The following is a 15,387-nucleotide window of genomic DNA, read 5'->3' as shown; positions in this document are numbered from 1 at the left end:
TAATTGTAAGCGTCAGCGCACTCAGCGCACGAATGACTATAATTATTTGATATGCAATTAATGCTTTCTAATCATCACGCGCGGTGAAAGGGATGATTGCACGTTTCACGAATACGTGCGATACGGTATCGCGTTGTTAATTATATTATCTATAGCATATCCAGATTTTATTATATAAATCGGAGATAAGTGACGCGATTATGACGCGCATATGTTGATATTTGCAAAGTACGAAATCGAAAGGCCGGAGACCCATAGCGACAATATCCGAGAAGACGAACTTTCGACACTTGATTTTTGTCTCGAACTGGTTGAGCGTTTCATAACTGTCGTTTATAACCAGTCGACCTGACCTCGACGACCAGCGCATCTGCATAAATTCGTCTTGTCATAGTTCTTATGCATAAATCCATAAATCGCGCGCTCGCGGAATATTTTGCTTAACACTAGCAGAGAGCGGTGGTCACTATGGTCGAAGAAATTGTGCGTAATTATCTTCGAGAATCGCTCCGGTATTTTTAACAGCCGCCGGCAGAGAGATTCATTTCGCCTTAGCTGGTACAAGACCGGAAAATTTTTAAGCCGCTTGATTGCTTCTCGTGCCTTCATTTAATCCAATCAGCTGATTATATAATGTAGTCACACGAAAATATACTTATCTTGGGAATTAAACTCGCCACTAGGTATCAAATATGATCGATTTGTAACAAAAATTGTTATTTTATTCACTCGCGTGTACTAACGTGTTATCAGTGATATTTCTTATTATTGTAGATAATATTCTAAATCCGTTTATAATTTTAACATGTGGTAATGAAATATGTACATCGGGAGGTTAAAACATTTATTCGGTGCACTTTGAAAGAAGGGGATATTAACAGGACGGAACTAATTTTTTTCTCAGCAAGCTCTAATGCGTTTCATTTGCATACTTCAGGTCAGCATATTGAGTTGATAATTATTAAAACTGCACGTAAGCTGTATATTCGTGCAAATATTATTAATTGTGAAACAAGAGCCAGTAACTTGACAATAAAACATAACAATCGGTTTTTATGCGCTTTTAGATTAACTTTAATCCAAAATTTATATAATTATTTTTGCTATTATTTGTTATAATTAGATAATAATTACATCTTCCTTCTTGATTTTCAAAATTTATTCTTTATTTGTAGAGATTCGTGCACGCGACACATCGTAATACGTGTAAGTGTAATTCTTAAAAATATTTTTAATTGAAACTGTTACAATTAATTTTCTTGAAATTAATCGTTCTCACAAATAAATTAATATAATGAAGGATAAAAGTATTGAAATCATAATTAATTTAATAAACGAGAGTAAAAAATAATCCTTTAGTATAATATTGAATCATGATATGTCAAAGTAATCAGAATCGCAATTTCAATTTAATCACCGATGAATGATTCTTACATGACAAGAGATCTCGCAATCAAGTCCGAAGAACCGTGAAGGCGATCTGGACGAGCGTAAAATTGAATTTCCATCGGAAATATGTAAATTCGTGTTCGCTGGCATTCGTTAAAAAATGAATTCGAGAAACCATCCCCGCATACATATGTATAAGTTTCTTCAGTACCTTCTTTAATTAGCGACCTGAATCAGTTCGCTGACTTGATAATCATCCGGTTGAGGAGAAACATCTCGTGCGTGACACCGGCGAGTTGAACCGAAACCAGCGACCTAATCGCAAAAATTAATAGCCGAAGAGAGACGATTTACCGCTCGTGATGAGCCAATTATACCGTCATGCGTGACCTGCTTTCCAAGATAATCGTTTAATAACACACCCGCGCGAAGAATTGTTCATCCATGACGTATACCTATGTAATCGTCAAGCGCGGTGTCTTATGTGTGTGTATGGTAATCTAGTTTAATAGGAGCAGCACTTATACAATTTTCTCAATAAAAATTCTCTTGCGCTGGTCGCGAATAGATCCGCGCCGGGTGTTTTACCAGCTTTCACGGAGATTACATCAGACGTGCTGTCTCTGTGTCGCAAATGATGATCATCTAGTGCAAAGATTTTGAATTAAATATTTTGACGTATTCCGTTATGTGGAAAATAACACGTTTTAATCGGTGCATCTCAATGTCCAGCAAAATTGACCTGAAAAAAAAAAAAAAATGTAACTGGAGCTATCGGGCACATTTTATCAGAAAAAATCGAGAACATGGGTTTTGCTTCCATGTTTTCTGTGCAGAGGAAGACAGCATGATCTCGCGATTGCAACCCCATATGCGTGGTGATCACATAATCCGATGTAGATGTTTATAAGCACCACTTTCCACTAACGAAACATACAAATACACGAGAAAACGCGATTCCGTAAGTCGTATGACACGATATCCAGTATGTAATCTAAACCGCTGTCGAATTTTGCTGTTACAGAAATACCGGCCGAGCATTTTGCAAGGAACACCGTATTTATGATAACGATAGGTTTTTTTATGTGATATATAATTACGCATCACTTTTTTTAGATCATGATTATTAAAATTTCACTTAATGAAAAATATCTGGCTCGAAATAGTATGTGGCAAATTTTGCGTTATCTTTTCTTCTTTTTTGCATCAATATTTTTGTAAAATGTGTTTTTAAAAACACTATGTGTACATGTGTATATATATATATATATATATATATATATATATATATATGTATATAAAGGTATGTTGATATTTTCAGGTGGCATCTGTATAATAAATTTATTTTAAAACATTTTTAATATAAGATCTAATTCTTCTCGTCAATATGTGCCTTTGATTGCAAAAAATATTTAATGAACTCAAGTATAAGAGATACATAAGTGTGATATCGATTTTACATCATGATTTTATTTTTCTTGTTTCTTTGTTCTGTTGACATGGCATTCCCAAAACATTTTGCAACAACCGCATTTTTCCGTCGTGTATTGCAGCGTAAACGGTAAATATTTCTGCGATAAATTCTTGCGTTTGCTTGATTTCGCAATCTGATGTTCTTTCTTTTATAAATTATACAATACAGCGTTGATAAATAATGTCATTTTTGTAGACATATTGTAATGTAATGCAAAAAAACTTTTGATATTTTCTACTTTGCTAAAAAGTTTCTAACACTCATCAAATAAATCAAGATAAAAAGTTAATAAATTTAATACAAGAATAGAAAATAAATGACATATTTCAAGCTTTTCATAATTTATAAATAATGACTGACAAAGTAATTACTTGAGCAATTTAGAACGTATTACAACATTATGGCCTGTGAATTTTTATTTGACATTGACCTGCATAATTGTGCAGAAGAAGAGTAATGATAACGTACCATTGGTTAAATTGCACGTACACATGCACGTTTGCGAGTTAAGGACGACAAGAAATATCACAATTTCCGCATTCTGTGTAATTGCTCAAAAAACACAAGGTTTTATGCAACGCTTCATTGATGCCAAAAAAACTCAAGTATGTTACAAACGTGTTTCTTTAATAGTTAGTTATATTTATGTCATAACATTATGTTATATTAGCAAAAATTGTAATAAGTCGCAATCGCACAGACGGAAGAAACATACTAAGCATAAAAAAAATGTAAAAGAATCGCAAAAAGAAAGGATAATAATTTGAGAATATTATGCAAGATTTTTAAAGCTCTTTTTCTCCCTTGTTTAGTTTTATTGATTATTTCTTGATTATTTCTTAAATCTCAGTGGTATATACTCGTAATATAATTACGTATAATTAAACGTGATTAAACTTTGTTTACGATTATGTTTTTATTTGTGCATATTTATTATTTTATAAAAGCAGACGGACACATTATTTTGTTATTTGCTATTTCTGCTATTATATCTTTTTAATTATTAATTTAATAATTTTATAACCATTGAGAGAGAGAGAGAGAGAGAGAGAGAGAGAGAGATAAAAATTTGGGGAAAAAAAAAAACAAAAACAAAAAAAACAGAAAATTTAATTAACTTTTTATAATTTCCTTGGTCATAAAATTTATTTTTTCTCTTTTTTATATATATATGTGTGTATTTTTATTTATTTACTATATATTATCGCATGTATTAGGATTTATTGTAAAATATTAATTAAGTCTAATCAATATCTAATCGTATCACTTTATTATTTGTCATGAGAAAGAAAAAAAACATGTAATACATAGAGAATATAAATCAATAAAACACATAAAGCTTAAATTAATTTTCGATAGGCGTAAACAATGTACAGGAATATATTTGTAATAATCAGTTAAACTAAAGTGTTATTCCGAAGAATATTCTTGAGAAGTTTGAATTATCTTTTACGTAAAGGAATCTAGCTTTATTTCTCTCTATCACTTTAAGGGCGAGGCGGGGGTTATAATAAGGAAATAAACAAAAATACAAAGTTAATAACGGAATGTAAAAGACGATTATTGTACAGAAATTTTAATTATTAATTATCTTTGACCGTGCGTGTATGTGTACCGCATTGTTAGCAGCACGTTTTCACAAGGATTTATATAGGAAAATCACAGATTTCTAAACTATCTTCGCATTCTTTCTCTCTATGAGAGAAATCGGGAATGAAAGAGAATATAACGAGATGTAGTCAATTAAATTGATTTGAAAACTATCACTCATGCCTATCAACAATTCGCATATTGTTGGTAAAATGTATAACGTTTATAAACGGTCTTAATCTCGTACTGTTGGCCAATAAAGAAGGGAAAATATTCTGAAATCAATTACGTATTGTTAAACCAGGATATTGTTCCTCGATAAGCACACTTATTTTTAATTGTCAACTGTATGCTTCGATTAATCTACCGCGCGAGATAAAAATATCAATTTCGTACAATACTTTATCGTAAATGCCAGTTTGTTAATATAATTCGAGACTCTTCGTTTTTTATCAAGCGCTTCTCTCAAATGGAACTTGGATCAATCTGGAAGAAAAGTTACTCGGATATCGTGGTTTGCTATAATGATAACAGTAAAAATATTTTGGCTCGGGAAAATTTAATGCGATCAGCAATTCGATGTATTTGCAGTGGTTGCAACGCTAATGAAAATATATTCCAACTATTTTTTTCGCGTTTTGTTTCACTCGCCAAACTGCAGCGAACGTCTGATCAAAATGTGCGTGAATGGCGTGCTCATTTAGAACTTTTAATTTTATTTTGGACGGACTCTTTTGACAATTCGTTCCGTCTGATGGATACAATCAACTGCATCCTTTAGCACGCGCAATCACAGGCGCAACGACGCACGCGCTTTTCACGACGATGCAAGAAGACTTCATCTGGTACGGAGCGCACGGAGCGTGGCTGCACATCTGTAAATAGATAAATGTACTTAAATTCTAGTATTGGAGTATTGAATATTTAACTTTAATCTTTTTTCAATGTAGATCTTAGATTTTTTTTAATTATTTCATTTATAATAAACAATTCTAATATCAAAAGTAAATTAAGAATAAAAATATAGTAATTCTAAGAATGTAGAAATTACGAACTAATTTTTCTATAATTCTAAGAATGTAGAAATCTGAATTTAGCGCAAATCAATTTTTACTTACAATGCGGGCGAGACTCTTCCTCCTGCATGGGTTGCTGTTGCTGTTGCTGTTGTTGTTCTTGTTGTTGCTGCTGCTGCTGCTGCTGCTGCTGAATACTCATCATATGTGCTGCCTGATGTTGCTCCTGTTGTTCTCGATGCTCGGGTTGTTGTTGTTGTTCAGAAGATTGGCCATCGGTTACTTCAGCATGCGCTTCTACCGGTATCTCCAAGGTTTTGACCGGTCTCAATGCAAATCTCGGAAACGGGAAAGCACGACCTTCTACCACCTGAAGTTTCAGAAATCACTTAATTAGTTATTTCGTTAAAACCTGTTATCTAGTGCTTAAAAACAAAAGAAAAAGAAAAATATGTCAATGATTATTCAAATTGCGCCTCCAAAGTGTGTTATAACCAGCGCGCCTTAGACCATGCCATCCTCTATACACGTATGTAAGATACGTGTGCAATTCGCGCGGGCGCGCGACATTTTATTTTATTACGTAATAATCTTCTATAACTTTATCTACAGAAAATGGATTCCCGGTCAAAAAAATTGGCAGCGGTGGGATTCGAACCCACGCCTCCGAAGAGACTGGTGCCTTAAACCAGCGCCTTAGACCGCTCGGCCACGCTACCACATGCTTCTTTCTCAAAAACGTGTCACTCATCGATTCTAATTTTTACATATAAGTATCTAAACTCTATAATAATAATCTGATCCTGCACGAATATTATTTTACATCTGCTAAAAATGTATACTTAAACACATATTTTTTACTCTTTTAGACATCCATATTGTACAAATAAATACTATACATTATTTAAAATTCTGACATAATAAACTTCAATTTACTATCAAAAAATATATAATAAAGGTACATCCTTTAAATAGATTTCATATTAATTTTAAATATTCAAATTAATGATTATCATATAATCCCCATATACAATATTTTTATCTATATTGACTGTTTGATTTAAAATCTTTTTTGTTAATTTATACGATATTTCTTTTTATCATTTTACCTGGTGAATTATATTACGGATTTCCATTGGAATGGGGAAGTTTCTTTCTGTTTCTTCGCTGTCATCCTCCGGACCTGGGAAAGCCTTCGCTTCCTGTTGATCTTCGCCGCCATCCGGACGTTGACGACCTTCGATATTTCCATGTTCAATCAAATTTCTCACTTCCACCGGAAGTGGGAATGGTCCTAATGGTATTGGCCGTGCGCCTTCCGGGAACGGTTTGAGTTCCTATTTGCATTGCAATACATATTTACGAACGTGACTTCAACAGTTGTACGTTACACAATTTTCCAGATAAAGATCTTAGCACCATTTCTACATTAAAACTAAAATTAATCCGTAATTTAATAAAAAATATATATCTATTATATATGTATCCATTTGTAAAAATATGATTTTTCTAGATTTTCTTCGAAATGTGCTTTACAATTTAACGTAAGGCAAATAAACAAAGTTACCTCGCGACGTGCCCCCTCTGGTACTTGGACCGGGATCGCCCTGGCTTCGCCAGTAATATGCTGGATGATGTTCTTAATTTCCAACGGAACTTGCTGAATTATTCTCCTGATTTCTATGGGAATGCCCTGGAAGGGAGAGCGTGGCTTTTCAGGTGTGATCTGAGGTGGAGCAGGTGGCCTCTGTTCAGTTTGCGGGATCATCATTGGTGGTATCTGCTGATGTATTCTTGGGTCTTGCTCCTGTGCCTCGGCTTGTGGAGGAGGCGGTGGCATCATAGCTGGACCTTGCTCCTGATTGTAGGTATTGGGAACTTGCTCGGCCTGCTGCTGATACACCATTGAAACCTGTTGTGGTTCCTGACGAGGCTCCTGAACCATCGGGCGCATACCCCTCATTGGGTCCATCGGGAAGTGACGCAGTTCGATAGGGATCTGACGCATTTCGATCTAAACATAAATATAATAATTAGTATTGATGTGCTAGATAAAATTATTATAATAAATAAATAAATTTGTGTGTGCGATTTACAACGGCTATACATAATTCGTTTACGTTTGCATAGTAGACAAGACTCACTTGTGGTCCCATCGGATTACTCTGAGGTCCCATCACGGGCGTCTGCGGGCCCATTCGGGGCGGTCTCATCTCCATAGTCAACTGAGGAAGATTACGAAGCTCAGGAGGAAGTACACCCGGGGGGATGTGATTCAATCCTCGTGGGTCGCTAAGCGGCAATTGCTGCATATCGGGAACTTGATACTGGGTATGTATTTGGTATTGATGATAGCCCGGGTTAGGTTCCTGGGACTGGAGGGGAATCTGAACGGTGCCTAAGGGCACGATGATTGGAGTAAGCATCTCTTGCTCTTGCTGCCTACAAAGAATAAAAGTAAAATCGTTATTGCTATATATTACTATATTCCATTTTATCTATAATGATTTAATAAAGTCCACAATATTTTATTGTACATCTATGGAGTTTTAATTGTTTGTTTATTCAGCTTTTTAATATTTAGTAATTGGAAATCTTGTTTTTTATTGTATCTTATCCGCATTATAATGAACAATATTTTTTAAGAACTAATTAATGGATTAAATAGTAATTTAAGTATTCGGTATTCATATTATTTACAATTATTAAGTATTTAATACTTTGTCTTATATATTTCTCTCTTCTGCTATTACTTACTCCTGGTTTGGACTGCCTGATTCGCAAAGAATAGCAACTCGCTCGCCGCTTAGTCTTTGGAAACGTTGTGGATCGGTACTGTTATCTAAACCGTTGTCACCGGTTCCGTCCATCACCTCGTCGGCTCGTCGTCTTTCAACTACACAGGAAACTCTGCTACGAGCTTGTTGAATTAACGTCTGGAAAAACAATCAAAGTTTAAGATATGGTTAAGATTCACATGTCAATATTTTCTCAAAACTAAAAATCATAAAAAATTCCGATATAAAATCATGTACCTATACAAGATTTTTATACGGTAATTATCATTAAAATATTTATGTAAAAAAATAGGATATGTAGAATTATGTATACAAAATAATATATTTACGCCTGCAATGTCGTCGAGATCCAACTGAAGAGGAAGCTTGATATGTACAGGAGGGAATTCATCGTCATCGTAATCATCATCATCATCGTCGCGATCGCCATTCTCATTGTCAGATTTTGAGCTGTTTTCTCCTTCTTGAGTTTTCATGTCTTTAGTGTCCGGCTCAACTTCCTTCTTTACTGGCGCAGCGAGACTTTGCAGAGAATCCTTTGATTCGACGGGTTCCTACAAATAGAATGATTTTCTTTTTATCCTGAGATTTGCATAAATAATATTTTTAAGAAAGAGTACAATTTCTTTTTTGTATTTTAATATTATTACTGCACATTTTTACCATTAAAAACATTAATTTAAGGAACATGTAAATATATTATTTTAATTTAATTTTGTAAATTAAATTAAAAATTGTTTAAATCTTTGCATTTTAATTAATAATATATCTATGTTTATAGCATATATGATGTTAATAATTAAATCTAGAAAATTACGAAGAAGGTTATTGTGTATGAGAATCGTGTAAAAATTGTATCTATTGTGTATATTGATAATTTATTTTCAGAATTCTAATATTAGTAATTCTGCATATTACAAATTAGACAATTATATTATTTTTGCAGGGTCATATTTGAAGCTCCTTATCTTTCTGATTTATGAGAGACAGAGACTCTCTAGAAAAATTTCGACGGAAAAAGACGAGTAGGTATTCCTTGAGGCTTCGAAAGCTGGACAAATACCTCCGCGGCAATCCTCATTCGTTGATGCAACTTGTCTTCCTGCTCGCGACATCGTGGGTCACTAGTGAAAGTGAACTCGCATTTATATTATCGCAGTGTAATCTCGTCGATGGAAATCGTATGCGAATGAGAAAATGCCCAAAGAAATAGTAGAATTATAGCTTTATTCTATCTGGTCTTACGATGCCCCTTATTTTGGATAAATTAAATTAAATTTCAAAATATGTTTTTAGTTAAATCAAACTCTGAATTATTAAATAATGCGATAAACGAACATTCTGCCTCTTTCAAAGCAGCTGCAGTAGGAGTTAACTTTCTCTTGACAAAATTTAATAGAAGCCATTTTCAAGCCTTACAACTTTTCAGCAGAAGTTTTACGATCAGATAACTTAAAATAAGATTGCAAATTATACAGCAATTACAAGTTAATACCATATGGTAAAATATTGATGCTTATTTTACCGTGATACATAGCTTGATACATAGAAATGGAAAAAACGAAAGTTCCAACTTTGTAAGTATTTTTCTCGTCGGCCGCGTTTCTCGGTTTCACGCAATCGCGACTTTGTGCAAGAGAAGAGACTTTCCGATTCAAGCGCGCCATTCGTCCTGTTTGCTGTATCCGGTAAATCCTTACAAGCATTAAATTATAGATTACCGCAAACGCGGCCTAAACGTGTTGAAACGCTTCCCCCGACGAACATCGATGCTGTTAAATGTCTTTCCTGCTTCTTAACGTGTAAGTCGATTGGTAATGGATGATTACAATTTTGTGCAAGAAACGTACGTTGCAACAGCACAATTGTGGATCATAATGGTAAGTTAAAAAAGCAAGAATTGTAAGCATCGGTTTTAAATATGACTTTAAAGCTGGTTATGAGATACATTAGATATCCTTGTAATATTAATAGAAATATTAAGAAGCTTAAAAATCAATAGAATATTTTTTCAAAGATATATTGTCTCCGACATTCGATATAATATATAAATCGAATTTTGGAATTTATATTCTGCATGAATACCGGCATCGTGAAAGTCAGTGTTTTAAACAGCTAAGTTAACTTACAATTCGGTTAAGCCGAAGATCGCCCACTCGAACTAGCGCGAAGAAACGCGAACACGACTAAGCACTTTCCACTCGGGGAAATTGCCCAGGATGTAGAAAGGATTTCACGATAGTTCGGACGAGCGACAGGCAACCTGTATGATCGTCAAACTAAAACGGGACGAGCCGAGATGAAACTCGTTAAGCTACGGGAACGCATACAAATTGCGTCGGCGGAGATAGTGCCTCGTCTGCACATCCGGCGAAATAAATGGAGTTCGCCTATAATCATGGGAACTGTAAAGAAGACTGCTTTAGTATACCGCTTACCATGGCTTTATTAAAAAATGTATTGTCTCTCGGAGTCAACAATTTCCGGAATCGATAAAATATTATACTCTTTAACGACTCCAAATAAAATAGAAAAGTTCTTACATAATAAGTGTCTTAGAAACGTAATTTAAATATAAAATTAATTATTTATTGTTATTCATTAATTTATTATCAGTTTGTCATATAATAGCTTTCTATTTCTGAAAACTGAATTCAATAAATTTCAGATTCAAGAAAGGAAAAGTTGATATTTGCATTCGCTCTCTAGATGTTTAAACTAAACGAAACGCATAAAATTTCACATCAAAATAAATACGATACATATCTTTATTGCTCGCTGCGCTTCTCGCTTTAGACGAATATTTACAATAATGATTGGATGGTCAATTAAATCAGAATTGCGTGTATCTAGCAACTGAATTTCTATACATAAGTTCTTTATATACATACACGCAAGACGTAACACGGTAAACGATACGTTGCGCGATACATGTCACTTTTCGCTGGCTTACTACATTATAGGGCAATTATTCTGCGTATAGATCGCGAAATTCCCGATGTGCAACTATCGCGACATGAAATCCCGTTGAAAAAAAAAAGGGAAACGAGAGTTATGTTTCCACCTACTCAAGATTCACGGAGCGTGCGACATGGAAGAAATCGTCATTGCAATTTGCCGCAGCAATGACTTCGCTGTACGCTGAATGGCTTTCTTTAGAAAACGCGGTAAACCTCTTCAACCTATCAATTAGCGAGGCATTATGATCAATTATGGCTACCTGTCGCTTTTTAGACGTGTATACGGTGCTCGACAACGATAGCAATAGCTTGATTACGGGACGATGCAACGCGATTTGTCGCAATTTCAACTCCTTTCGAAGTTTCGACCACAACATTATATGAAGAAGTTCATAAGTTAAACATTATAATCGACCGATGATACAAAAAAGAAAGCAGAAATATATGAGATAGTCTTTTCAACCATAAAATTGGCCGATTAATTTCATTATATTTATTAAATTTTATATGTATTATTTACAAAATAAAATCCAGTTAAAATTAATCGAAATATTAGCTTTCTCTATTTATTGGCGTGAAATTCTTATCAATCAAAATTTATAAATGCTAATACACAGATAATTATGTAATAATCACATACGTCATTACATATTATATTAATCATATGCATGCGTATAATTCTATATGTTAAATATGTAATGTGATGTATCTTACGGAGAAAATAGCATGATCATTTGAAAACACATTCAGCTCGCGCACAAAACAACAATATTATACAGTTGTCTCGCGTGCGAGCTAAATATATTCAATCCCGCGTTATTTTCCTTCGCGAGTTAATAATCATATGTATCATTCCATCTAATGCAGAACGGAGGTTCAATCGACAGAAAAGATTCTCGTTTGGATACATTCATTAACATTGCTGATCGATCGTTCTCACGTATAAAAAAGGAAAGAGTCGGCCACGGCAGCGTTACGTATAGTCAGTTACGAATGAGTCAGAATTCTATTTTCTACCGATGACGTTGACAGTACGTGCGAACGTGGTACCTTAAGGCGACTTGAAACTGTCAAACGAAAGAGTATAATACAATACAGTTGCCGAGAGAAAATCTTTTTAGCGAACGTTCACCTCTTGCGGTTAGCGCGCGACCGACAACCCACTTTCGTCGTGGTACATTTTCCAAGTGTCTGGTTGCTCCAAAGGCGATGAAAAGAAATGCAGTCTGAAGGAAATATTTCGTATCGTCGTTTCCACGTAAACACAGAGACGACGAAAGTTTACTCACTTGAGTTGTATGATTTTTGTATTTAATTTTGATTTTCATACATTTTTATTTTAATTAACAGAATTCAAAAATTTAATTCTTAATTTCATTTAAGCCTTATTAATGGATATGTATATAATGGATATTATTTCTATTTAACATAAGACTGAATTATCTAAACATCATGTTTTAATAATTTATACCGGCATATATTATAGATAATATAGATATATGCATATATATATACTATATGTATATTATTTGCATAAATTAGTTTGTATTCCTCCAACGTATAAATAAAAAAAAACCCTCTTCGGGAAAGAGGATTCTTAAATTTAAAAAAACTGTAGTGCTACAATTCAAATAAACTATACATTAATGTAAACGTACATTTTAAATCAAAGGATGTTTGATATTTCGCGTTATAAGGAAATTAACAATTCAACATCATTTATCAGACCACTTCCGTTCGTCGTAAATTAACAAAAAACGCTTATGAAATCAAGGCATAATAATTTGCGAGGAAGTACACGCGAGTGTTAACTTCGACATGCAACTCACTAAAAATCAAAGGTATCGTGCGCAAAGATGGCCCTTGAAACGACTTAGGTTCTAAAAAATGAATGAACCAGCCATTTAAATTTTAAATAATGAAACGTCAGAAAAGCTTTTTTCACTGTTATTGCAAAATTGCCGGTGATTGTAGCTAAGGCGATTAAAAGTGTGGGAGAGGGAACGATTCTTCACACTTACAGCTTCTAGTGGGTAATTACGCTTGGTAATGAAACAGTCTTCTTGGAATCGAAATTTTTAATAGAAATAATAGCAGACGTATTAATGAGATATGCATAATTCAATACTTATTGTTAGTTTCAACAGCCTAACTATTAATAATTTTGCAATTTTAACACTTAAAATCGTAAAAATTATTTCTGTCTTTACGTAGAAAGGTTTCATATGATTCTTCAGGCCAAACCTGATGTCGATGTAAATCGCGATGCTTTTATAGCCGCGATCTTGCCGGATTTCATTGACCTCACGATGACCGATTTTCACCTTTGCACGTCCGTTATATGAACCGGGCTCTTTTAGTTTAGCTTTATATTCTCGCAACGTATAACTATACGATCTTACTTTCTATCGGTCGCCATAAGCGGACCGGAAACGGCCGCAACATTCGCGCGCGATCAAACTCGACGACGTCCATCGACTCGCGCTCGCCACGAGGAATAATCGATCTACCGGATTTCACTGTTCGGGGAAAAAAGTGTATACCATTTTTCGTTCCAGGCAATTACCTGTCGAGGATGATTTCATAATCGTGTTACTGACAACAAAAGTGTCAAAACTATACAATGTACGAAATTGCAAAAATAATAAGTAACAGAATGGAACTATAATTGATATAATAGTAATTATGACATAATTAGACATATTTCAATCCCTCGCTGTTATAATATAATACGGTGATTAATTATATACATCATATAGGTATAATATATATTGTAATGTTAATGTAATAAAATTATCTTTCAAAATATGCTGATTTAATTCATTAATGAAACTTTCTTTTACCGAAAATTACGATTTTGCAGGTGTACCAGGATGGCATTATCACGAAAATATTGATTAATTAGTAGAAACACCGTAAGGCTGGCGGAAACAATCCAATTTGAGAGAGCTAGTCTCTCATGAGGGAAATTGATTACCGAGAGAAGAGAAAACTCGTTGCGCGATTGAATACGTCGCTTCCGCGATGCTTCGCGATTGTTTGATGAGTACTCGAGGCTTCGTATAACGGAAATCAAATGATGGACGACGGAGTATACGTGATGGGCGCATTTATCAGAAGTGTGAATAAAACGGACTCGAGAACAATTTTTACTTTCAAGAAATAAAAGAGTTGTATTTCGTAAGCATGTATAATAATCAGATATCCATAATAAGACAAATAAACGAAATACTCATGAAGTAAAAGTTTAGGTATAATAAGAGAAACAAGGTAGAAAATATTTAATGAGGAAATTACCAAAGTCTCAATTATAACTGTTTATGTAACGTTTATCAATATGTCTATACAAGTAAAACAGAGTAAGGGATTATTTAGTTATCGATTATTATATTATGTTCCTGTTAAAAAATGACGAGAATTTTTACAAGGATGTTAAACCTACTGTATTATCATCGACCAGTCGAGATTTTGTAAATGTGACTGGTCACGGTGGTGACCAGTCGTTATAAATTTGCAAACACAATATTGGCTCGCTCGTCGATCCGCGTGCAGAACCGCAATCACACACAAGGAACGCAACTCGAATTACGTAATTCCCCCGTTTGCGGTTCTCCTTGAACGCGCGGCTCCTGGTACCGCTTCGCGCCGAGCGTTTCTTTGCGTTTCGTTTTCTGCGTTTAATACTCACGGACGACCGGAGCGCGCCTCTTCGAAAGTCCGTTCTTTACAGCGGGCTCACTCTTTTACGCCGGAATTAATCGCCGTTGTCTACGTACCGGCACGTTCCCGCCGCGTCGCGTCTTTCTTTCCGCTCGCGGCGAGAGATCGCATCGGCGCGGGGAATTTATGATGCGTGGAAAAAATCGCGCTTTTTTACGCGCGTCAGGCGTTTCTTGTCAGCCGTCAGTCAGCTGGACACTATAGAGAAAGATAATCTCGCTAGGATTTATGGGCTGATTGTACGTGCTCGTCAGCGAAAGTGTACTCCGGTATAGTCATGATTTAGGGAGAAAATGTAGCGGCGCTCGTCGACAAACTCGAGAGGTTTGAAGGAAGTTGCTCGAGTCTCGCGATCATATAATATCTGTACATTCTGAGACGTTTAGACTTTTATTATTTATTAATATCGAAAAATCTGATGAAATTCTACGATTTTACTT

The 15,387-nt window shown here is 34.7% G+C and overlaps 1 protein-coding gene and 1 non-coding gene across 2 annotated transcripts in view; both read right to left on the bottom strand.

Moving 5' to 3' along the window:
- Positions 1 to 4,345: 4,345 nt before the first annotated feature.
- Positions 4,346 to 15,387, bottom strand: part of LOC112455461 (bromodomain-containing protein 4) — a 20,739-nt gene continuing 9,697 nt past the window's right edge. Inside the window, exons 3-9 of the mRNA XM_025017385.1 lie at positions 8,597 to 8,821; positions 8,227 to 8,405; positions 7,614 to 7,911; positions 7,037 to 7,483; positions 6,579 to 6,806; positions 5,572 to 5,839; positions 4,346 to 5,328 (exon numbers count right to left, since the gene is read on the bottom strand). Coding sequence (XP_024873153.1) covers positions 5,231 to 5,328; positions 5,572 to 5,839; positions 6,579 to 6,806; positions 7,037 to 7,483; positions 7,614 to 7,911; positions 8,227 to 8,405; positions 8,597 to 8,821 — 1,743 coding nt within the window. The 3' untranslated portion in view covers positions 4,346 to 5,230. The remainder of the gene's footprint in view (positions 5,329 to 5,571; positions 5,840 to 6,578; positions 6,807 to 7,036; positions 7,484 to 7,613; positions 7,912 to 8,226; positions 8,406 to 8,596; positions 8,822 to 15,387) is intronic.
- Positions 6,107 to 6,188, bottom strand: Trnal-aag. Its single transcript has one exon. It is a non-coding gene; the product is annotated as a tRNA-Leu (tRNA).

Source organism: Temnothorax curvispinosus, unplaced genomic scaffold (assembly GCF_003070985.1).
Source record: "Temnothorax curvispinosus isolate PA1 unplaced genomic scaffold, ASM307098v1 QBEX01006096.1, whole genome shotgun sequence".
Lineage (NCBI taxonomy): Eukaryota > Metazoa > Arthropoda > Insecta > Hymenoptera > Formicidae > Temnothorax > Temnothorax curvispinosus.
Note: the sequence above shows the minus strand (reverse complement) of the source record. Positions and strands in the feature narration are given on the sequence as shown.